The 22,846-nt window shown below is 29.1% G+C and overlaps 5 protein-coding genes across 6 annotated transcripts; 3 read left to right on the top strand and 2 right to left on the bottom strand.

Annotated features, from left to right (window-relative positions):
- Positions 1–1,180: 1,180 nt before the first annotated feature.
- LOC113789680 (uncharacterized) lies at positions 1,181–3,074 on the bottom strand. The gene is made up of 4 exons (XM_027339249.2): positions 2,962–3,074; positions 2,417–2,896; positions 1,825–2,335; positions 1,181–1,729 (listed from the first exon to the last, which is right to left on the bottom strand). Exons 1-4 carry the CDS (start codon positions 3,061–3,063, stop codon positions 1,197–1,199), a joined length of 1,626 nt encoding a protein of 541 aa, XP_027195050.2. The 5' UTR covers positions 3,064–3,074; the 3' UTR covers positions 1,181–1,196.
- A 968-nt stretch (positions 3,075–4,042) lies between these two features.
- On the top strand, positions 4,043–7,247 carry LOC113789962 (histone acetyltransferase KAT2B-like). The gene is made up of 3 exons (XM_027339567.2): positions 4,043–4,848; positions 4,930–5,368; positions 5,445–7,247. Exons 1-3 carry the CDS (start codon positions 4,368–4,370, stop codon positions 6,874–6,876), a joined length of 2,352 nt encoding a protein of 783 aa, XP_027195368.2. The 5' UTR covers positions 4,043–4,367; the 3' UTR covers positions 6,877–7,247.
- A 403-nt stretch (positions 7,248–7,650) lies between these two features.
- LOC142645939 (cathepsin B-like) lies at positions 7,651–8,957 on the top strand. Its single transcript, XM_075823515.1, has one exon. The coding sequence runs from the start codon at positions 7,716–7,718 to the stop codon at positions 8,805–8,807; it is 1,092 nt and encodes a 363-aa protein (XP_075679630.1). The 5' UTR covers positions 7,651–7,715; the 3' UTR covers positions 8,808–8,957.
- A 3,897-nt stretch (positions 8,958–12,854) lies between these two features.
- On the top strand, positions 12,855–18,590 carry Cont (Contactin). Of its 2 annotated transcripts, XM_075823514.1 has the most exons (8): positions 12,855–13,134; positions 13,998–14,037; positions 14,109–15,323; positions 15,388–16,311; positions 16,391–16,711; positions 16,775–17,354; positions 17,414–18,209; positions 18,276–18,589. In XM_075823514.1, the coding sequence occupies exons 3-8, from the start codon at positions 14,120–14,122 to the stop codon at positions 18,408–18,410; spliced, it is 3,960 nt and encodes a 1,319-aa protein (XP_075679629.1). In that variant the 5' UTR covers positions 12,855–13,134; positions 13,998–14,037; positions 14,109–14,119; the 3' UTR covers positions 18,411–18,589. The 2 variants fall into 2 exon arrangements, with proteins under 2 accessions (XP_075679629.1, XP_027195083.1); XM_027339282.2 differs by lacking the exon at positions 12,855–13,134 and having other exon boundaries at positions 13,935–14,037; positions 18,276–18,590.
- A 13-nt stretch (positions 18,591–18,603) lies between these two features.
- On the bottom strand, positions 18,604–19,443 carry LOC113789710 (uncharacterized). Its single transcript, XM_027339283.2, has 2 exons — positions 19,255–19,443; positions 18,604–19,186 (listed from the first exon to the last, which is right to left on the bottom strand). Exons 1-2 carry the CDS (start codon positions 19,334–19,336, stop codon positions 18,738–18,740), a joined length of 531 nt encoding a protein of 176 aa, XP_027195084.1. The 5' UTR covers positions 19,337–19,443; the 3' UTR covers positions 18,604–18,737.
- Between the last annotated feature and the right edge of the window lie 3,403 nt (positions 19,444–22,846).

Here is a 22,846-nt window from a genome sequence, read left to right as displayed (position 1 = left end):
GACGAAAAGGAAATGATGATTTCAATGGATATTATTTTGTTGTTGTTGTTGTTGTTTAAATACAAAAAAAAAATTGGATTTTAATTCACCAGGATAATCAATAAATCAATCAATCAGTCAAGTTATTTTTTTTTCAAGCTACTTTTAAATAATCAGAATGAAAATGATCATCAACAACAGCAATACAATAATAATGCCAATAATCATCAACTATTATGGTCGATTGAATTTCGGTCGAAGCTCAACAAAAAAAACATTTTCATTAGTTCAAAGTTTGCATGGCTAAACAATCTAATTACTTTTGGTTAATAAAGAACGAAAGAATGCTTTCTTAATTTTGGCCAACCATTTTTTAAATGTTGATGATAAAATATACTGCTACCATATTATTGATGATTCTATAGTAGGATGGTCATTGTCTTTTTTTTTGCAAATGAATCAAGCATGCATAGAAAAATACAGTTAGTTGGTTCGTTAGTTAGTTAGTCAGTCAGTCAGTCAGTTATATGCATTGTTTTTCTTAATTTTCTTCTCTCTCTCTCTCTCTCACCTCTTTGATGATTATTGATAATGAGGAATTCAAAACAAAAAACAAAAAAAAATTGTTATTGTCATCATTCATAATTGTTATTTTGCTTGCTTACTATTTTCATTGTTTGATGATAATCATCAAACAGGTAACCGAACAACAACTGGACGAACCAATGTGACCAGCAAACAATGTGAATCCAATGTAATTATCAAATAAAACTCTTCAATGATTTATTTTTTCATAAAACAAAAAATTTATTTAAAAAAAATTTGGCGACAAATATCAAAAAGAGAAAAAAAAATGGATTTCCAGGTTGTTTTTGTTAATGTTTCTCTTTCATTTGTTTACACAAAGTAGGAATAGATGAATATTTTTGTCTGTTTTTTTTCTGCATTTGAAATGCTATAAAATAATCGATACTTGAATAATTGAAAATTAATTTTGAGATTCAAAGTTGTTAACCGGTAAGCCAAAAAAAAATAATGACAAAAACAAAATAAAAAATAGCTGATAAGATTAGTTAACATAAACGTTAATTCCTTTAACATAAATATGTAAGGCAATAAAATGTGAAATAAAAAATAATATCTTTGAATAACATTATAAAATTGATGAATATTGAATAAATATACCGGTATATTTATATACGAAAAAGATTTTGTTATTAACGAAGAATTTCGGTCAACGAAAAAACTGTATCATTCAATCGATGAGGAATGATTGCCCGAATTTCAATCAATGTTTCCAATTGTTGTCGTAAATTTTCAGATGTAAACATTGGAAAATTTTTTATCAAATGATCAAAAATTATTTTAAATGGTAACCATCGTCTTTGATGCAATAAATTCAAAACTGATTGAAGTACATTATCATCAACAACAATCATTGAGATCATTCGTGAATCAATATCAATACCATTATTTTCATCAGTGATCAATGGGATTGATGATACTTCCATTTTTTCATCTTCTTCTTTGATCATCTGCATTTGTGATGATTCTATTTCAACATTAATATCATTATTTACTTTACATGGGATATTATAAACATTATCACCATTAATAATACGAATAAAGAATGATGGTGTAAACGGATTTTCATTATTATCATTTTCCAGAACATCCATTGGTTCAGATTTCATGATAGTCAATCCATGATCATCACCATAATGAATCTTGGACAGATCACACCAGAATGCTAAATGAAAACAGATGAAAATGAATTTAATCAACAACAACAACAACAAACAAAAATTATTAATAATATCGATTTTGTAGACAACAAAAACATACCTTTGGCCAAATTGATATTCAATCTTTGTGATCGAAATTGTTTATTCATTGCAAATGTGTCATCATAAGTGAATACAGAAACATTTGGCTCTTTCACCAACAATGGTGGAATTGCAATCATTTGTCCATTATCAGAAAAAAAACTATTTTCCATTAAAAATTTCAATGTAACCAATAAATCATCTACTCTAATTTTGGTTGCAAAAGCCATTTTTTTCAATGTCAATTGTTCAACATCTTCAGATTCGAATTGACATAAGATTAAAGCCTGTAATGTTGTCACTTTCAAATGATATGTACGATCATTTAGATGATAATCAATATCAACGCTACCATAACGTGGATGGAGAAAAATTATCATATGTTTACCACAAACACCATTTTCACGTTTGAAAAAACGAACACATTCTTCATAGGCAATTTTCATTGGTTCAGGAAGTGTTATTTCATAGAAAACAGATTGGAACATATATCTATGCGATACAATGGTTAAATTAAATCCCATTCGATCCTACACAGAAAAAAAATTTATGATAAGTAATCGAAAAATCTCCCGAACAACAAACAAAAAAAAACAGAAAAAAAAACAAACCAAAGTAGCTACATGTGCTGAAGTTGTACACAAATCAACATTATTGGTATCAATAAAACGATCGATAATTTTTTTTGAGAATCTTATTTGAAGCAAAATTAGTTTGGCTGTTTGAATATATGGCCATTCATTAGGTAGATTTTCAAGAAATTTTTGTTCAAGTTCTACATTCATTGTTTGCATAATGAAACGGCGTAAAAATCCAAGAAAATATTGATTCGAAAATTTTTGTGGATTATTTTGTGGTTCAAACCATAATTTGATAAATTTTGCAGCTTGTAAAACGAATGTTTGTTGCCATCGTGAACGAATAGCTTTAAATTCGTTTGAAATGATATTTTCAATCACTTTATGATACATATAATGTATATCACCAGGTTCATCACAATTCAATGAACGATAATAATCAAGTTTCATTTTTGAAACTTGATAAAGGAATTGACGTAATTCTCGATCTTCACAAAAATGATTTCGTGCATTCTTTGAATAAAAATCAAACAAATAACAAAAACCACGTTTTCTAAATTAGAAATTCATCTACTTACTTCAGCCAATTGATGGTAATGTTTTTGCAGTCGATTCTGTTCTTCTTTTACATTAGCAATTATTCTTCGAAAATTTCTTTGAAATTCATTTGGATCAGCCATTTTTGGCTTTGTTGAAATTTGAATTTTGATTTTTTAAAATTTAAAATGGTAAAATATGAAAAGAGAACTAATTTCGAAATTTGAAACCCACAGTTTTTTTTTCAACTGTTGGAATGAATAATTTGGTGAAAATTTTTGTTCACAGAATTTTTTTAATAAAAGTTTACTGGATAGTTAATGATTTTTTTTGTATTAATTAATCAAAGTTACCGGAAATTATGATGAACATTGAAAGAGCCATCAGGCGCTTAAGCATTGATCATTGATCATTGACACTGACGATGTGATGCATATACTGAAATAAGAGAAAACTTTTGCAAAACATTTTCATACATATCAAGTTCATTGGAATACTTTGTACAACGAAATGATTCCATTTTTTTTTTTTTTAAATCCATTTATTAATCATTTAATTTTATTTTTGGATTTTGACTTTTTTTTGTGTTGTTCAGAAAGGAAAATAAAATCTTTTCATCAATTATTCAATGTAAATACAATCAAATCCAAGTAATGGTATTCATTTATTAGGTATGCAAACTTTTTTTTTGTGGATACTTTTCGTTCGCTACAATCGAAAAGTATACATTTAAGTGATTGTGATGATTAACAATTTCCGCTAAATTTTGATTCAAAAGATATCCATCAAAAAATAATTTGTGTGACTATGGTAAAAGACTAAAGGTAAATGTGAATTGTAGGTGCATTGTATAAAATTGGCTTCGATCATTTTTCCCAAATAATATATAGGGTGCCCGGTGGTTAATGAAATCGAATTTCGAATTTTTTTCTTTTTTATCAAAACACCCTGTAACCCTAAGGACCACTACCATTTTTTTAAAATAATCCGAATGTACCACACATTTGGGTGAATTTGATACAAGCAAAAAAAAAAAAAAAAAGAATAAAATATAACGCGAGGGCGCGCGAATATACTCGGATATATGTGTTCAACAAGTAGTAGTGGTAAATAAGCGAGCAAGCTGTTGCTGAATGAAAATAATATCTTTTTGCCTTATGTCGGTTATATTTTTTTTTATCGAACGTCAACATGGATTTATTTTATTGTATAGTGACATATCGAACAAATCCATCAATATAGCCATTGAGATTATTTTTGCGACATTTTTCTTTTTTTTTTGAATTAAAAAAAAAAAATCTAAAATACTAGTCGATAATAGAGAAAATGATGTGTTTCCAAAGTGATGTGAACTCTTCATGATTCATTTTATTCGTTGATCAAAAAAACAAACCAAACAACAAGAGAACCAAAAACAAAAACAAAAACAAAATGAAAAATCCAAATCATGGCATTAGTTAATCGTTTTGAACAGGAACATCCTCCAACAGCACTTCTGATACAATCAATTCAGTCTAATAGTTCCAGTTCATCATCGTCATCTTCGTCATCATCATCATCATCATCTCCTTCGACGTCAACATCGGCATCATCATCATTGGAAACAAATTTAAATCTAAATAATTTAAATTTCGATAAAAAACTTTATCTACTTGGTAAATTTACTACTTGTACATGGACATATGATGAGGATGATGAAGAAGATGATGATGATGAAAATGAAAATGGTGATGAACCAACGACATTATTTCTTAATGCAACCACACCATGTCGTTGTGTTATGTATCGTAATAATGGAATGGAACAATATTTCCGATATATTGATGAAAATGGTAATCCAAATGGTAATAACAACAATAATGATGTTGCTACTAATGGTGAACCTAAATTTTTTCATTTACAATGTGATCTTTGTTCACACACATTAGGTAAGTTTATTTGTTTGTCGATTTGTTGTTTTTCCTGTTTAATTAAAACAAAAAAACATTCATTTGATTTGATGAAAACAGCTCAACATTTGCAATATTTTCGTTCATCGAAACCATCATTATTCACCGATATAGCCATATTGGATGATTATCTTTATAAAGCAGTTGATAGTTTTCAGCTAATGTGTCTTTATAGCCAATCAACTTTGTTTCAGAAACGGCCACTATTCACTATTTATAATCTAATTAATGGCTATCTGTGCAATTATGTTGATGTTGAATATAATTATCGGCAGCCACCATTTGAAAATCCAACTATTGAACAATTATTAAAATCAATCGCCAATGATAATAAAAATAATGTAATAATAAGAAAATATTCTGAAATATTTCTTCGCCTATTTGATCGTTATAAATTTCAATCAATCGATATTGATCGTACACAGGAACAATCGGAACAATTGAAAATATTCAAAGAATTATTTCTGGTCTTTTGTCTACTGCCACGAACAATTAAATCGTATGTTTTTCTTTCACTTTTATTACTGACAGTTTTTCTTATTTTTTTTTAAAATTTATTTCGAATATAATCATAGATTAAAACTATATAGGCCATCAGAAATATTTGGCCAATCACATCTATTATCAATTATCGATTTTATACGTGATGATTTTAATAAACAAATTGAAATTGTTGATGAAAATTATCATAAATTTCTTAATCTAATCACCTTTGAACATTCATTCATATCGAATTCAAATGAAAATGATTCATCAACTGCAGCTAATAATAATAATAATAATAATAATAATTCGATAAATACATCTATGAATGATCGAAGAAGATCTAAAACATCACCAAATTCTACATTATCAACAAGATTACGTCGTCATAGTTTAGATCAGATTCTATCCGATGGTATACGTGTTTGTGATGTTGAACGTTTATATCAACATCAAAATGAAATATTTGATCGTTGTTGTTGTGTACATACAGTTCCGATCGGATCGAATACTGTTGATTCAGTTATACATGATGAAGATTTAGTCTATATTCGTATTGATCCTGCAGCTTCAGTATTGCCTACTGTTAGCATAGAAGTTAAACATTTTATTCTTGGTAATGCTGGTGCATTAATCAATGATCGTTTAAAGCGAATGGGCACGATGAATGTACATGATAAATTATTTGCTAAAACTGTTACAACATTAGTATTGATACATCGGCCAACTGGACGCTTATTAGCAGTGTTAACATTTGATTTTCGTTCGAAAGAAAACCTCGGTGAACTGATATTTCTTGTTGTTACACCACGATATCAACGACGTGGTTACGGTTCAATGTTATTATCAATAATGGCTAAAATGATTATACCAGAATGTTCAGAATATGCTGTACATGCTGATCTAGGTGCTATCGATTTCTATAAACGTATTGGTTTTATTGAAGAAACTAATACAAAAGAAATTATTCGATTAGAAAAATTTATGGGCCAATATACTGGTTCAGTATTGATGCGTGCAAATCGTACGATTATGATGCAGAAATTACGTCCATTATCATTAAAAATTGATTTAATTTCTATCGAAAATATTCAACCAACACGATCTAATTGTCCGATTCATGTTGGTATTAGTCAAGCTTTATCCTCATCATCATCTTCAACATCATCAAATGATCAAATGAATGAAATTAGTATGGAAGAATTGAAAATATTTCATCATACAATTTGTGAACATTTAGCACCATTATTAGTTGCAACGCAGAATGTTCGTGATTCATTAGCTCAATCACGTGATAGTGCTGAAAATTTAGTTGTTTATGATAATCTTGTTCTATTTAAACAATTAAATTCTTCATTAATGTATATCGATCTAGCGCGTATATTATATTATCGTTTTTTATGGTTCATAACACACTGCCAATGGAAATATAGACGTGATTGTAGATTAACAATTGCACGTAAAGTCGAATGCCATTTAAAACGTTTATTTGTGTTCAAATTTGGTTTTGAAGAAATGTTTTGATTGATACACCAAAATAAAAAAAACTTTAAACTTCAAACATTTATTATTCGTTGTGATCTCAGTCAATCAACTGGTCCAATTTTGTTTTTGATATCATCACCAAAAGGTAATTTAGAATTTTTAAAAAAAGAAAAGAATTCCTTTAAACAGGAAACAAAAAACTTGTATTAATTCATCATCATCAATTTTTCATCGAAAACATGAATTTTGTCACACATTCCATCATTATAATTTAGTTCATAATATTCATATGCATTATCTCATTATCAAACTTTATTTTCTTTTATAATTTATAATATAAATGTGTTCATTTTTTTTTAATTTGCCATTTTTAAAATCTGAATTATATGATCAATAAAAGCTCAATTTGTTCTTATCGCCATGAGATGGAGTTACTAGTTTCATTTTTTTTCTCTCTCATTTATTTTAGCTGTTGCTGTATTTTGAATTTATCAATTACATTATTTATCATTCATCATTCAATCATCAATCAAACATTCAACAAAATATGAATCTTTTTTTTGAAGTGATATGTATCACAAGATTCATATTTTGTTCGTAGCTTATAAAATGATGTTTACAAACTATTTGTTTGATTATATATCAAAATTTGACATTCATTATCATTGATATTTTTATTATTTTTCGGTTGCTACGCATCTTTATTTTAATGGATAATTTTGATACTTGATTTTTTTTGATTAGATTTCATTCGATTTTGTTTATTTCAATTTTCGAAATTATTATATTTAAATGTCAACAACATCGTCATTTTTCAAAGTTGATATTTTCTTTTTGGTTTTTTTCTCTGGTAATAAAGAAACTTTTTTTCCAAAAAGATGAATCGTCATTCAAATCATTCGAACCGATTCATAATTGGTGTAATTATTTCGATCATTTTATGGTCAACAATTAATCATTGTCAATCACAGGAAATAAAAGAATTTGAAAAACGTAATCATATTCCTGATGATAGATTTCATTTTCTTTCCGATGAATATATTGATTTTATCAATAAACAATTGAATACAAGTTGGATTGCTGGACGTAATTTTGAACATGATGCATCAAGAATATTTATTCAAGGCTTAATGGGTACATTACCAACACCTGAACATCTAAAATTACCTAAATTATATCATCGTATTGATGATGATGATGATGAATTACCATCGGAATTTGATTCACGTGAAAAATGGCCCGAATGTAAAACAATAAGTGAGATACGTGATCAAGGTCCTTGTGGTTCATGTTGGGCATTTGGTGCAGCTGAAGCAATGTCTGATCGTGTTTGTATTGGTACAAAAGGCCGAATCAATGTTGAATTATCACCCGAAGAATTGGTTTCTTGTTGTCATAATTGTGGTGCAGGTTGTAATGGTGGTTTTCCGGCTGCAGCATGGAGCTATTTTGTACAAAATGGATTAGTAAGTGGTGGTCTTTATGGTAATCATCATACCTGTCAGCCATATGTATTTGCACCATGTGAACATCATATGAAAGGTAAACGGCCACCTTGTGCTGATATTCAACCAACACCACGTTGTCAACATCAATGTGACAAATCTTATAATCAAACATATAATCAGGATAAACATTATGGACGAAAAGCATATTCACTTACATCAAATCCGGCAAATATAATGAAAGATATTATGCTTAATGGTCCAGTTGAGGCTGATTTTAATGTTTATGAAGATTTTCTTCAATATAAATCTGGTGTATATCAACGACATAGTCGTAAATTTTTAGGTGGTCATGCTATTCGTATATTAGGATGGGGTGTCGATACTGAAAGTAAATTACCATATTGGCTTTGTGCTAATTCATGGAATACTGATTGGGGTGATAATGGTTATTTTCGTATATTACGTGGCCATAATGAATGCGAAATTGAAGAAGATATTAATGCTGGTCTTCCACGTATTTAAAATCATTTTTTTAAAATAAAAAACACAATGTTTGAAAACAAAAACAAACAAAAAATTTTATTTCAATTTAAGCAATAAACAAACAAAAATTTAAAATTAAACGTTTTTTTTATGGAAAATAAATAAATAAAATGACAAATTACAAAAGTTTTTTTTGACAAAAAAATTGATGATAATGTTGAATAACTAAAGGGAAAATTACAACAAAAATTAAAACAAAATAAAAATTATGGAAAACGGCATTTTTTTTTTTTTTTTTTTTTGATTATTGAATCGCTCAGTAGGTTGAGAGAATCCAAATGATTTTGATTTTGATTTTGATTTTTTTCCCTTTCACCACCATCACACAGAGATGATTCAGGAACTCAGAAGGCGTCGATTGATTAATTCTATAAAATTCTAAATTTACAAAAATTGGTAAAAAAACAAAACCCAAAAATAATGGAATTTTGAAGAAAATTTACATGAAAAAAAACTAATTAAATTTGAAAAAAAAACCAAAAACTAAAAATGACTAGAAACAAAAATTAAACCAAACATAAAACACAACCAAAAATGAAATGAAATTCGGTATGAGAAAAAATGGCGACCAAAACGATGATAGAAATTTGGTTGTTCAGGCACAAAAAAGAAGTTCCAGAACATTGTATAGAAAGATTCTTTCAATCGTTTTCTGATGAAACCATTTTTTTTTTTTTTTTTGGTAACCTTTTTCATTAGCCAGTTAGTTCAGCAGTATAACACAATCATCCACTGTACTCTGTTCACAAGCAAACAACAGTAACATCCATTTAGATTTGTGATTGGAGCGGATAGTTCCAGAAAAGGTGGAGCTTATATATAATGATGTTCAATACATACTATACAATTATTATAGTGTAGGATATATGATGTTGATGATGTTGTTTGGATTCAATACACACAGTCCATGCATAGTTTTTTTTCTCAACCAAATTCCTTTCACATTATTCTTGTATTCGAATTTGAATCATTCATAGAATATGTGATATGTTGGTTGAAATAGTTCAAAAAAAAAAATCGATCCATCATCAAAAATGATACCCAAATGTTTGTCAAAGTGTTATGTGCGTGGTGTGTGTGAATGTTTTCCCCTTTTTATTTACCAGTTTACCCTACCAACTAACCAGACAACAACAACAACAAAAAAAGAGGTCAAGTCCACTATGTACTAAGGGGAATATTGATGCAGCTGGCATATATTCATTCATTTGAAATTCGATTGACCAAACCATTTGATGATACGATATATGATCAGTAAAATTGTATGACCTGAATGTGACCCTTACATTTCATATATTATTACCCGTTTTTTTGTTTGTTTGAAACAAGGGATTCAGGTTCCCAAACTGCTGCTGTTGTTGCTGCTGCTGTTGTTTGGTTGAACAACAACATAAAATGACCGATTGGACACACGCAAACATATACACGAGACCAGCATTTGAATTGATGAATGATGACATGTTTTATGTGAAATGAGAACTGGAAAAAAATGAATATGTGTACGCGTGTATGACACACGAATGAACGAATTTTGCACGTACCAAATTTCCACGAGCCAATCCTTTTTTTTCCATCTAAAATCCTTACCATCCAAACCAAACAACAATAATAAAATGAAAAAAAAGGTTTTGATCAAAGCATTTTTTGGTTTAGTTTAGAAATCAATCCTATGATCAAACGGTCATTCAGGCCAAGTTTAATGGACTCGACTAATATTTCACATATACAACATGATGAAATACACCCACACCCAAACGTCATCAAAATCCAAATGAAATTTTCATCATTATAATCATCAAAGAAGAAAAAAAAATGTAGAACAACATCTGGTATAATAAACAAAACCAAAAAAAAAAAAAAAATACAATATGAAAGGATATGATGACCATCAACTAACAGATAGATTATCCATCCATTGAATTGAATGATGGTCACCCAAATATCTGATTTTCTTTTTTAAATATTCCACTTTAGCCACTTCAGAAACAAACAAACAAACAAACAAAAGAATTAAGATAATTTTTTTAAACACCTACACAACAAATAAATTTCTAATGAATTGAAATAAGATTCATCAGTAATAATAATATGACTCTTTAGATTTGTCAAAATTCTCACGCATCAATAAATATTATCAAAAAAAAGGAATTTCGTTTTGCTTTGTTTATGTGTGATTTGTGATGATTATAATGGTTTTTTTCGTTGAAAACATGCGACAAACAAAATTTCATCATTACAACAACAACAGCATTTGAAAGATAAGAGATGGACCATAGTGACCATCAAGGGCAACAAACAAACAAACAAGCAAAATTCATTTCCATCCAAAAAACAAAACAAAAATCTCACTCCTACGCTTAATAAAATAGGCAACAACAAAAAAAAATCCCACGTGTGTACCACCATCATCATCAGTATGGTGTACGCGTGATAATCTCTCTCTTTCTTTTTTTTTGATTTGATCAAATCTGGGCTCTTGATCGATATTCAAACAAAACAACAAAAAAAATGTGAAAAATTTACTTTGGAAATAAACAACAACAACAACAACATTATTATCAAGTCGTCAACAACAACAACAACAACAACAAAAGTCTATTGTTTGTTCCAAACTTTTTAATAATCTTTCAAAATTTTCATTTCATTCTAGGTTTTCTTTTTTTTTTTTTTTGATTGATTGGATCTCTGGATTTGAATTGAATTATGATCCTGAATTTTTTTGTTTTGTTTTTCTTATACTCCCACAAACACACACAGATGGAACAATAACAAACAAAAAAAATCTGGACTTTGTTGCTGACCTAGAAAAACAAACAAACAAACAAACAAACAACAACAAATCCAATGGTAATTTTGTTAATAAACAATGATTTTTTTTACATTTCAATTTCTACTTTCTAATTTTTCTATGATTAATGATTTTGAGAGAAAAAATTTTTCCAGTGATTTTTTTTCTGACCAAAAATTCTGATCGAAAAGATGAAGATTGATCGATTTGGGAATAAAAAAAAATAAAATGGGTTATCAATTTGGTCAACCTGGTCATTTTTTTTGTTTGAGGGGGTAATCTGATCTGGATTTCTTTTTCTTCTACGAAAATATCATCCATTCAACATTCAACATCCAAACAAGTCATCTGAATTGAAAACATCGTCCATCAAATCGCAAAAAAAGAATCAAAAATCAAAGTCATTATATAACCACCACATATAGTGGACATTTAATCATCGTCATCATCATCATCATCATCAAAGCTGTTTATCAATCCTCTTTTTTTTCCACACAAATCATGTTACAACATACACACATTATCGACTTTGTTGTTTTGTTTCCCTATCCAAAATATACCAAATGTTGTTTTTTATCACATTTTTTTTCGGAAAAAAAAATACCCGGGACCATTATAGGACAAAATATACACATTAGGATCCACACTTTGTGTGAACTAAGTCCACAAAAAAGGGGCCAGCCTATGATGATCCACGATGATCCAACATGATGATGATTCATATTATGTAACACATGTGTGTATGTGTGTCTACTGTACACACACACACATTGTATAACCACTAATTTTTATTTAAAGAAAAATTGAAATTTCAATTTTAATTTCATATTTTTTTTCGGGTGTGGATTTGACCTTTGTACCTACAGACACAAACAGAATCTACATCTATTGAGAGAAACAAACAAGTGTTTTTTTTTTTGAACAAAAAAAAAATGATAATACCTGTGAATGTCAATCTTGTTGCTGTTGTTGTTGTTGTATTTGTGCTTATAAAGTGCACACCTTAATGAGAAAAAATACAAAAAAAATGGCTTGAGGAAAATTATTTGAAAAAACCTGTTGTTCCCTTGTTCAAACAACCACTACCATTTTTTTATTCGTTGTTGATGGTGATGAAGAATGTCCGTTAACGATCATTTGTAATATCTTTTCGTGGTTTCGTGGTTCTCAATATTATTATTATTATTATTGTTGTTGTTGTCGTGGTTATTTTGTATATGTAAATGTATGATTGAATTATTATCATAGGTAAGAAAATTGGCTCATCATCATCATCAAAAAAAACAACTAAAATTAAAATTCGGAATGAATTTTTTGTAATTTAAATTTTATAGTTTTGTTGTTTTTAGACATTAAATAAATAATATTTCAACATTTCATTGAATCATCATCCTAATCATCAATAAAATTAAAATGAAAAAATTTTCTCAAATGTATTTACAAATTGTTGCATCCTTTAATTGATTTTTTTATGAAAGAAAAAAATTCAATGATTCATCAACCAAAATTCATTTCAAGGTAATTTTTTTTTCTTATGAAAAATTATGATTTCTAATTAAATGTGGACATTGAATGACCGGTTTTTTTTGTTGTGGATAAATTTCGGTTAAATTGTTTTGCCGTTGTTGAAAGGTTCATTCGCCTTGTGTGTGTTTGTGTTAAAGTTTATGGTGATTATTTATTTTTTTTTTTATTTAAATGATATCCTGGTTCATTATATGAATCTCGAATTGTATCATCATCATTATTATTATTGTTGTTAGGATTCATTCAACCAGATCCAACAAACAAAAAAAAACAATACCGCTTTTCTAATACATTTCTGATACCATAACAACCGGTCAGAAAAGTTTTTAGGGATAATGTTTGTTTTGAATTTTTTTTCTTCTGTCGGTTTGTTTGTTTGTTTGTATTGAGAAAACAAATTTGTTTTTTTTCTATGTAAATTATCAATTTCCTTTTTTTTGCATTTTATTCAACAACAAAATGAACATCTTCTATCATTTCTTATCATCATTATCATTTAAAAAAAATTGATTGTCTTGATTGTTTTGGCTGGTCGACTATCATGATGATGATGATTGTATGAAAGTATCAATTGTCATCATTTTTTTTTCATTGATATTTTTCTTCAACTGACCGCACCTTTATCATCTCAACAATATTTATTCATCTATTTTGTCATTCTTTTCAAAAATAATTTTCATATTTGAATTTTTACCTATTCATTTTCTTTGTCTATTCTTTTTTCTCATTTTTTCGCCACATATGGTTATTGTCAATAATAAAACAAATTTGTCACAATGTTTATTGATTGAAAATTTGATAAATGTATCCGATTGATTGATTTGATTGATGCATTGAACAACAACAACATCCAGAAAGATTCGTTTATTCATTTTAAACCTGAACCTGTTTCTGGTAAGTTTCATTTGTTTTTTAATGTAGAAATATTTTTCAATATTTTTTTAATTTTAATCATCAAATTTTAGAATCATTTAAAATGGCCAACACAAACATTTCAATCCATCATACATCATCATTATTATCAAATTTTTTTAAAATTCTATTATTAATATTGATATTAAATTTAACAAAAGCATATGAATTTAAATGTCCAAAAGATTGGATTGAATTTCGTAATAATTGTTATCAATTTATACGTTCACCAACAAAAAATTATGAAGAAGCTAATGAACGTTGTTTTATTTATAATGCCTATCTATTATCAGTATTATCGACTGATGAACATCAATTTATAACCGATTGGTTAAGACAAAATGATCCATTACATATGAGCTGGTATACATCAGCAATTGATACTAATAATAATGCATGGCGTTGGAATGTACCAGCTAATCGTCTTAGTGATTCTGGTTCAAGCTCAATATTTGCTGCCAATAATATTAATAATAATATTAATAATAATGATCAACAATCATCATCAATTAATTCAATGATGACACATCATCGTGATCAACGTTATTATTCAGTTATTGCTGCATTATGGTTACCAATACAGCAAAATAATGTCTATGATGATCAACAACAACAACAACAACAACAATCACAGCAATCAAATTCATTGGATATTTGGAATAATCAACGTCAACAGGGTAAAAATGCTGTATATAATTTTTCACAATCATTAAATCGTTGGGGTTTACTACGTACAAACGGTAATGAATATAATGCCTATATCTGTAAACTACGTAAAGAAGATGTTAATTTTGCCAATGCAATTGAACGTAATATCGATTATGGTGTAAATGTTATTGATTCGGCAAAAATTCCACGTGGTCCACGATTTGTACATGAACCAAAAGATGTTATATTCGATGTTAGTGGTCGTAGTCAATTAAATTATGCAACATTAAAATGTGTTGCCGATGGTTATCCAACACCAACATATAAATGGTATAAAGAAGAATATATTGAAAATCAGATACGTTCAAATCCTATTGATCCATTATCTGATCGTCGTTATACACAAACCGATGGTATATTGATTATTGATAATCCACAAACTGATCGTGATCGTGGTAAATATCATTGTATTGCTGAAAATCGTTTTGGTTCAATCATATCACAAACAGTTCAATTAACATTCGGTTATATTGGAGAATTTACGAAAAAACGTTCACCCGATTATGGTCGAGAATATTGGGGAAAATCAATATCATGTGATCCTCCAAAACATCATATCTGTAATTATAAGCTTTTTTCATAAGATTGAATCTTAATTTTGGATAACATTATGTTTTTTTTCAGCTGTCAGTTATCATTGGTCACGTGAATCATTTGAATATATCATCGAAGATGATCGTCGTACATTCGTATCAAGAGATGGAAATCTTTATTTTTCATCATTAGAAAAGATTGATCGTGCCAATTATTCTTGTAATGTAAAATCATCGATTGCATCTAGTGGTCGTACTGGTCCATTTTTTCCATTAATTGTTGATTCAGCATCTTCATCACAAAAACTTTTGTTTCCAAATCATTTTCCAAAAATATTTCCCGAAATTAAATTAGCCGGTTCTGAAGTACGATTAGAATGTATGGCATATGGTTATCCTGTACCATATTATAATTGGACACGTGAAGGTTTAACTACACAAATGCCCGAAGGACATTATCTAGCAAGTTTTAATCGTGTATTAATAATACCACAAGCTAAAGTTGAAGATAGTGGTGAATATGTTTGTACAGCAACATCGGGTAAAGATGTTATATCGAAAAGTGTACAATTATCGATACAATCATTGCCAATAATATTACAACATATTGGTAATAAAGTTGTTGAACGTGATTTATCCGTATTAACATGGGAATGTGCTGCATTTGGTATACCATCAGTTAGTTATACATGGTATAAAAATGGTGTCGAAATATCGGATCGTAATAAGATGACATATTTTTCCGAAGAAGATCGAAATCGTTATGAAGTTCGTGGAAATATGTTACTTATACATGGTTTAATACCTGAACGTGATGAAGGAATGTATCAATGTCAAGCTACAAATGAACTTGGTACAGCATTTTCAAGTGGTCAACTTCGTATCGTACAGATGGCACCATCATTTCGTAAACATCCGATGCCTAACGAAATGTATGCAGCCGAAGGTGGAAACATTACCATACCTTGTGTACCAGAATCATTACCAATACCGTCATTTGAATGGCAAAAAGACTGTAATGATGATAATAATGCATTTGTCTTTATATTTTTGTTTTAACTTTAACTTTTCTCTTTATTGAATACCCAAACCAGTCAATCGTATTTTGATGGACGATCGAAAACGTGTATTACCGAATGGTTTTCTAACCATTTCACCTGTACATCGTACTGATATGGGCGAATATACTTGTGTTGCACGAAATTCGTTAGGAACCGATAGAACACGTGGTATTTTACGTGTATTTAATCGACCCAAACTATATATTCGACCGAATCCGGTTTATGATCTAAAAATTGGTCAATCAATTGAGCTACCATGTATGGCCATTACTGATCCACAATTGGATTTAGCATATAAATGGCAACACAATGGACTTCGAATTGATTTCGATAGAATGCCTCAATATTCAATGGGTAAGCTTTTGAAATCATGATTCTTGTTTAATCAATCGAAATTTGTTTTATCTCAAATAATAGCTGGTATTGATGGAAATCTTCGAATCAATAATCTTACACTGGCTGAAACTGGCGAATATGAATGTATAGTACAAACGACAGTTGGTTTAACATCGGCAACAACAAAAATTCAATTATATGCTCATCCTGGAGCGCCTGGTGCATTATTAGCAGATGATATTACGGCAACATCAGCTCGACTGCAATGGAGTGATGGATCCGATAATGGTCGACAAATTGTTGGCTATCAAATCGAAGGCATTACTAATCATGATAGTGGTTGGCAATGGTTGGCTAATTCAACCGAATTACTTAATCCATATACAAAAATTCATGAAAGTGGTCGTACAATGCTTTATCTTCGTGATGTTCTTTCACCTTGGTCAACATATCGATTTCGTGTTTCAGCAATGAACGTTATTGGCATGGGACCACCATCTGAACCAAGTCCATCATATAATACAGAAAAAGCAGTGCCATTTAAGGCTCCAAGCAATGTAGGCGGTGGTGGTGGTAAAGCCGGTACATTAACTATTACTTGGGATCCATTACCACCAAAAGATTGGAACGCTCCTGACATCTGGTATCGAATTTTTTACAAGTAAGATTAAACATTTGAAAAAAGAATGATTTTATATTCATTTCATTTCATTTACATAGACCAAATTCTTCCTATTATGAACAACAACCTTATATTGACAAGAATCTGACACATTTAGGCAACATTAATATGTATACAGTGAATGTTGGTGAAGAAAATTATTATCAAGCATATTTGGTTAGAGTTCAGGCAATGAATTCAGTAGGTGCCGGCACCGTAATCAGTGAACCAACAATAGTTTATTCGGCTGAAAGTATGCCACAGATTGCACCGGCCGGTGTAAATGCATTAGCATATAATTCCACAGCATTGAATGTAACATGGTCACGTTTGGATACAAGCCGTGAAAAGATGCGTGGTCGTTTGATTGGACATCGAATAAAATATTGGAAAATGAATCAAGATCCACAATATGATTCACTTACATTATTAAAACGTGGTTCCGATCCATGGGGATTGATTGTCGGTTTAATGCCAGATACAGAATATTATATTGCAGTAATGGCATACAATGAAGCTGGATCTGGTCCCGAAAGTGAACCATTCTTAGCACGAACATTTAAAGCTGCACCACAACAACCGCCAACATCCGTAAATGTTACGGCCATAGATTCACATTCAGTATTGGTAACATGGCGTGGTATTAGTTCATTAACAAATGCTGAAGAACCAATCAGTGGTTATAAGGTACGATATTGGGATAGTGATCAACCAATTTCACGTGCACGTGAAATAATTAAACCATTAGATGGTAGTGATTTACGTGCCATTATTAGTGATCTAATACCTGGAAAAGTATATAAACTTCGTGTACTTGCATTTAGTAATGGTGGTGATGGTAAAATGTCTCAACAGGTAAAATAATTTAATTAAATTATCTGTTTATTTCATTAGCTAAATTAATTTTTATCAAATATATAGATTGAATTCAAATTAAGTGATGGTATTGCTGCACCATATCAGATGAACAATATTGATGGCTGCCAACAATTATCAAAATATTTATCAACATTAACATTAATATTATCATCAACATTTTTCATTATTTATTTTTGAGCTTTATTTTTTTTTTCTTTTTAATTTTTTTCTGTAAGCTTGAAATGAAATTATTTGTGAACCTAGTCGTATCATCACATCCACATTGTGTATTTTTTTTTAAATTTTTTCTTTTTACTGACTTTCACCATTATAATATTTTTCATATCCACTCAAACATTCCTTTATTGCATAATTATATAATGAAATGGTATGAATTGAAAAAAGAAAATTTTAATTCAAAATTCATTTTTTTTCCCTTAAATTTTGAAAATTTACTTTAACCCTTATTTTTTTTGAAAATAAAATGCTCAATTAAAGAAAATGAAAAGCATAAATTCAATTGAATTAACGACGACGACGACGACGATCAAATTTTAATTGATTTGTTGGTATCATACGAATTATATCTTCTAGATTCAATGTTTTTTGATTACGATAACGATCCAATGATGGTTGACGTTGTCGTTGTAAAGCATTTGAATCACGTACTTTATATTCAAATGTATCATCATAATCGTCTGTTGGATTTGATGGTGATGATGATGATGATGATGATGGTATATCAACTGGTGCCGTAACTGGTGGACCACGACGATGCATCAATACATCCAATAATTTGGCCAATGTTCGTGTTATATATTCGATTAGATTCGATGGACCACCATTTAGCCAATTTCCTTCGGTAAAAAAATCATTAATCACTTTCATCCATTGATTAAAACGATCATAACGACGACGATTTGATGGTTGAGGTGGTTGTACGGGTTCCGAATCCGGTTCAAATGTTTCTTGAGCTAAGTTGATTTTTCGTTTCAAAATGAATGAGAAAAGATAACAAAAATCAAATTACAGTTTTTATTACCTTGAACTTCAACCATCGACATCATGATTAGCATCAACAAAATTGATGCAACAAAAATGTAACCAGTAAATTTGGAAGACATTTTTTTTCTGTCACCAAACAGAAGATAAAGATTTTTAATAATAAAAAAAACAAGATAAGTGATGTCAATTTCATTCAATCAATCAAGGCAAACAATTGATCGGGTTGAATAATGACAAAACCATCAATTAATGAATTCTTCATCATTGAATTTCATCAAAAAGATTTTTTTTAATGAGAATTTCACCTTCATTTTTATGATTTTTGTTTTTATGTATAGAATGAATGAATGAATGAATTTCATTATCAGGTGAAAAAACATTCATTATTATCATCATCATTCGTGATTACACACTTGATTTGACTTGATTACATTGTTCATTTGGGAAAAAAAAATCATCATCATCAAAATTTAATTAATCTATGGATGGTCGATTTGTGATGCAATTTTTAATAAGTTCCATTATTCGATTTTTTTCTTCTGATTAATCATCATCATCTTTTGTTTTAATCATTTTGTTTTCAATCAGATTATTTTTCAAGAATTTTCAAGGATAAATTCAAAAAAAAAAAAACATTCAAAGTATTTTTGGCTAATTTGGTCCCATAATTTACAACTCAATTTGCTCAGCACTAGATGGTGTTAGCTTCAATTTAAATGAATTTAAATTTTTTTTTATTTAAAGTTTTGCATCATAAACAAGTAATTGATCGATTTGAAATTCATCAATCAATTAGCTATTCTATTCTGTCTGTTTGTGTGTGTATGTATGCTTGTTTTTGTCTTTTATCACTTGGTTAGATAATCAATTGATTGATTGATTGATTTTGATTGATTGCATAATGAATTCAAATCGAAAAAAAACAGACAAACAAACCGAAACAGAATCAACATCAAATGAACGTTAAAAAAAATGAAAATTAAATTAAATTTGATTGATTGATGTGTTTGTTTTGGAAACTGTTACCGAAGAAATATTCTTCTTCTTCTTCTTCTTCTTCTTCAATCAAATCAATTAACTGTACACAGTGATGATGATGATGATGAACAAATTGAATTTACTTTTTTATTTCTGGATTTATTCAGCCTTATATATTATCTACACATCCGTTTAATCATTATGATGATGATGATGATCATCATTGGTGATGGATCATTTCCTGTATCCTGTATTTAGTTTATCATTGTTTTGGTTAGAAAGAATGAATGAAAAAAATGAAACATTTCCCGTCTGTCTGTTTCTGGTTTTTTTTTGTTTGTTGTTATCATTGAAAATTGGCCATAATAATAATGATGATGATAATCAAGTAGTGCGTGGGTGGATGGATGGTTGGTGATATGTTCACATGTATCATATTCTGTGTACCATTCTTTTTTTTCAAGTAAATTTAATTCAATTTTGTTTGTTTGTTCAAAAAATTGTTTTTTCTCTCTGTAAAATTTGAGATTGTCTTTTTTGCCATTCGTTTGTTGGATCAAATTTCATCAAATGTCTGTGAAATATTGAAAATTTTATTGAATGGAAAAAAACAATAATTTTCACTGATAACATCGATTTTGGTGATGACAATCGATGATGATGACCGAACAACAACGGGCATCATCATCATCATTCGGTAGCAGATGTCCAATTCAAACGACCAAACGAACGACCAAACGACCGTTTCATCCATCAATCGATCGGTCGTTCGTTCGTTCGTTTCGACCAATCCTCCTACGCTTTTCAAAAAAAAATAATAATAATAATTTTATTTTCAATTCACTTTATGTGTGTGTGATGTGTGTGTGACTGCATTTTCAAATTGAAAATGATATAAATCATTTTTTGGATTTTTTTGATTTTTCGGTCTAATGACATGTACGGACAACAACAAAAATTTTCAAATTTCATACTTTTTTTTTGTAATGTGATTGTTGATGGTAGTGGAACGACCAAACGGCCAATATATAAAATTAATCGATTTAAATAATGATGATGATGGAAAACTTTTCAAGTAAATTTATTTTTTGGAAAATTTTTTTTGGAACTGGACTCGACCAAAAAAAATGAAAATTTCAAAAAAAATAAGAAAAATCGAGGTGAGTCAGCCAAGCAGCTGATGTTTTAGAACCGATGCTATTATTATATAACGACTTTTGGTGTGTTTTTTTTTGTGATGATGACCATCATTGGTTATCGAAATAGTGATGACCGTAATATGCTTCATTGTAGGTGGTGTAGGTGGTTTGGCAAAATTTTTTTTTTGGTCATAATAATAATAATAATGACCGTTATATATTTTTATTTCAAACCGAATTTTTTTTTCGTTATAGAGAATGAAAATGTGGATCGATGGATTTTCATTTTGATGGCCATGTGCCATTTTACACGACAATGCGTAGGTGGTTGGCGGTTTTTTTTGTTGTGTTGTTTTGTTTAAAGTCAAACATTTGTTGGGTATCCATTGTGTGGACAAAATGTATTTTGACTACAGTGGTCTGCATATTCCAAATTTTTCTTTCTTCTTTTTTTTTCTGTTACCCAAATCGTCCTTGACATTATTCATCATGGATTGTGTTGTTTGGAAAAAAACGGAAAACACCCTCGCTTCATCATTGATCCTAAGGATCAAGTTAAAATAGCCGTTTTTAAAAACTTTTTCATGGTCAATTTTGTTTGAATTTCCAAAAAAAAAAATCGAAAAAAATTCTTTTTGGCAAAGCTTAAATTAAAAAAAAAGTAGAAGAAAATTGATGAGAATTTTTTTTCCGAATAGAAAACAACCAGAAAAACATTAATTTCATCATCAATAGTTTTTTGTTTTTTGAAGAGGGGAAAAAAAGATGAAGGCCTGAAACATATATTGATTTTTTTTATATTTATTTCATTGTTCTAAAAGAACTAAAATCTTTTATTATTTTAGCGTTAAACACACATACAAACACACCAACAAAAAAATATCTTGTCCATAATAATAATGATAAATTTGATGTTTTTTTTTTTCGTTTTTTGTTTGTTTTTCTAGTTTCTGAAACTGAATCTGAAGCTGCTGCTGCTGCTGCTGTTATCATTATCATTTCAGTTTTGGTTGGTTGTTTATTTCTAATTCACAGCATCAGAATTTTTTTGTTTTGTTTCTCTATCCCATTTATTCCTTGTGTTTGTTTGTAAAAAAATTTCTTAGTTGTTATAATTTTTTTCATTTATTGTGTTTGGTCGATTTTCATCGTAATTTTTTTTTGTTTTGTTTTATACAGAGAGTGGATCCATAGAGAAAAAAAAATGAAAGCCAAAACAAAAAAAAACTTGACTAAAGCTTTTTTAATAATAACGATGATAATCAAAATAAATGACCAAATTAACATTGGAATGAATGAATGTATCAATGAACAAAGAATGAAGAAAAACTCCCACTACACAATAACAACAGGAGGGTGTTTGTGGAATGAAAACTAAAAAAACTTTAGTTTTAGTTTTCAAGATAGTTTTAGGATTTTGTTTTGTTTTTTTAGATTCAATTTTTTTTCGCATTCGGATTCTTTTTTTTTTTTTTTTGTTGTAAAAATAATCACCATTTCCAACACATCAAT

Source organism: Dermatophagoides pteronyssinus, unplaced genomic scaffold (genome assembly GCF_027571235.1).
Source record: "Dermatophagoides pteronyssinus isolate colony J.1.1.1.1 unplaced genomic scaffold, Derpt_VIB-CSIC_2022.12 sq0030, whole genome shotgun sequence".
NCBI classification, from domain to species: domain Eukaryota; kingdom Metazoa; phylum Arthropoda; class Arachnida; order Sarcoptiformes; family Pyroglyphidae; genus Dermatophagoides; species Dermatophagoides pteronyssinus.
The sequence above is the reverse complement of the archived record's forward strand: the minus strand, read 5'-3'. Positions and strand labels throughout refer to the sequence as shown.

Coding starts and splice junctions, on each gene's coding strand:
- LOC113789680 (XM_027339249.2), bottom strand. CDS start 3,063: ATGGCTGATCCAAATGAATTTCAAAGAAATTTTCGAAGAATAATTGCT. Junction 2,897..2,961: donor ATTACCATCAATTGGCTGAA/GTAAGTAGATGA, acceptor TTTTATTCAAAG/AATGCACGAAATCATTTTTG. Junction 1,730..1,824: donor GAATATCAATTTGGCCAAAG/GTATGTTTTTGT, acceptor GTTTTCATTTAG/CATTCTGGTGTGATCTGTCC.
- LOC113789962 (XM_027339567.2), top strand. CDS start 4,368: ATGGCATTAGTTAATCGTTTTGAACAGGAACATCCTCCAACAGCACTT. Junction 4,849..4,929: donor TCTTTGTTCACACACATTAG/GTAAGTTTATTT, acceptor TGATGAAAACAG/CTCAACATTTGCAATATTTT. Junction 5,369..5,444: donor CTGCCACGAACAATTAAATC/GTATGTTTTTCT, acceptor ATATAATCATAG/ATTAAAACTATATAGGCCAT.
- LOC142645939 (XM_075823515.1), top strand. CDS start 7,716: ATGAATCGTCATTCAAATCATTCGAACCGATTCATAATTGGTGTAATT.
- Cont (XM_027339282.2), top strand. CDS start 14,120: ATGGCCAACACAAACATTTCAATCCATCATACATCATCATTATTATCA. Junction 15,324..15,387: donor TCCTCCAAAACATCATATCT/GTAATTATAAGC, acceptor GTTTTTTTTCAG/CTGTCAGTTATCATTGGTCA. Junction 18,210..18,275: donor ATGGTAAAATGTCTCAACAG/GTAAAATAATTT, acceptor TCAAATATATAG/ATTGAATTCAAATTAAGTGA.
- LOC113789710 (XM_027339283.2), bottom strand. CDS start 19,336: ATGTCTTCCAAATTTACTGGTTACATTTTTGTTGCATCAATTTTGTTG. Junction 19,187..19,254: donor GTCGATGGTTGAAGTTCAAG/GTAATAAAAACT, acceptor AAATCAACTTAG/CTCAAGAAACATTTGAACCG.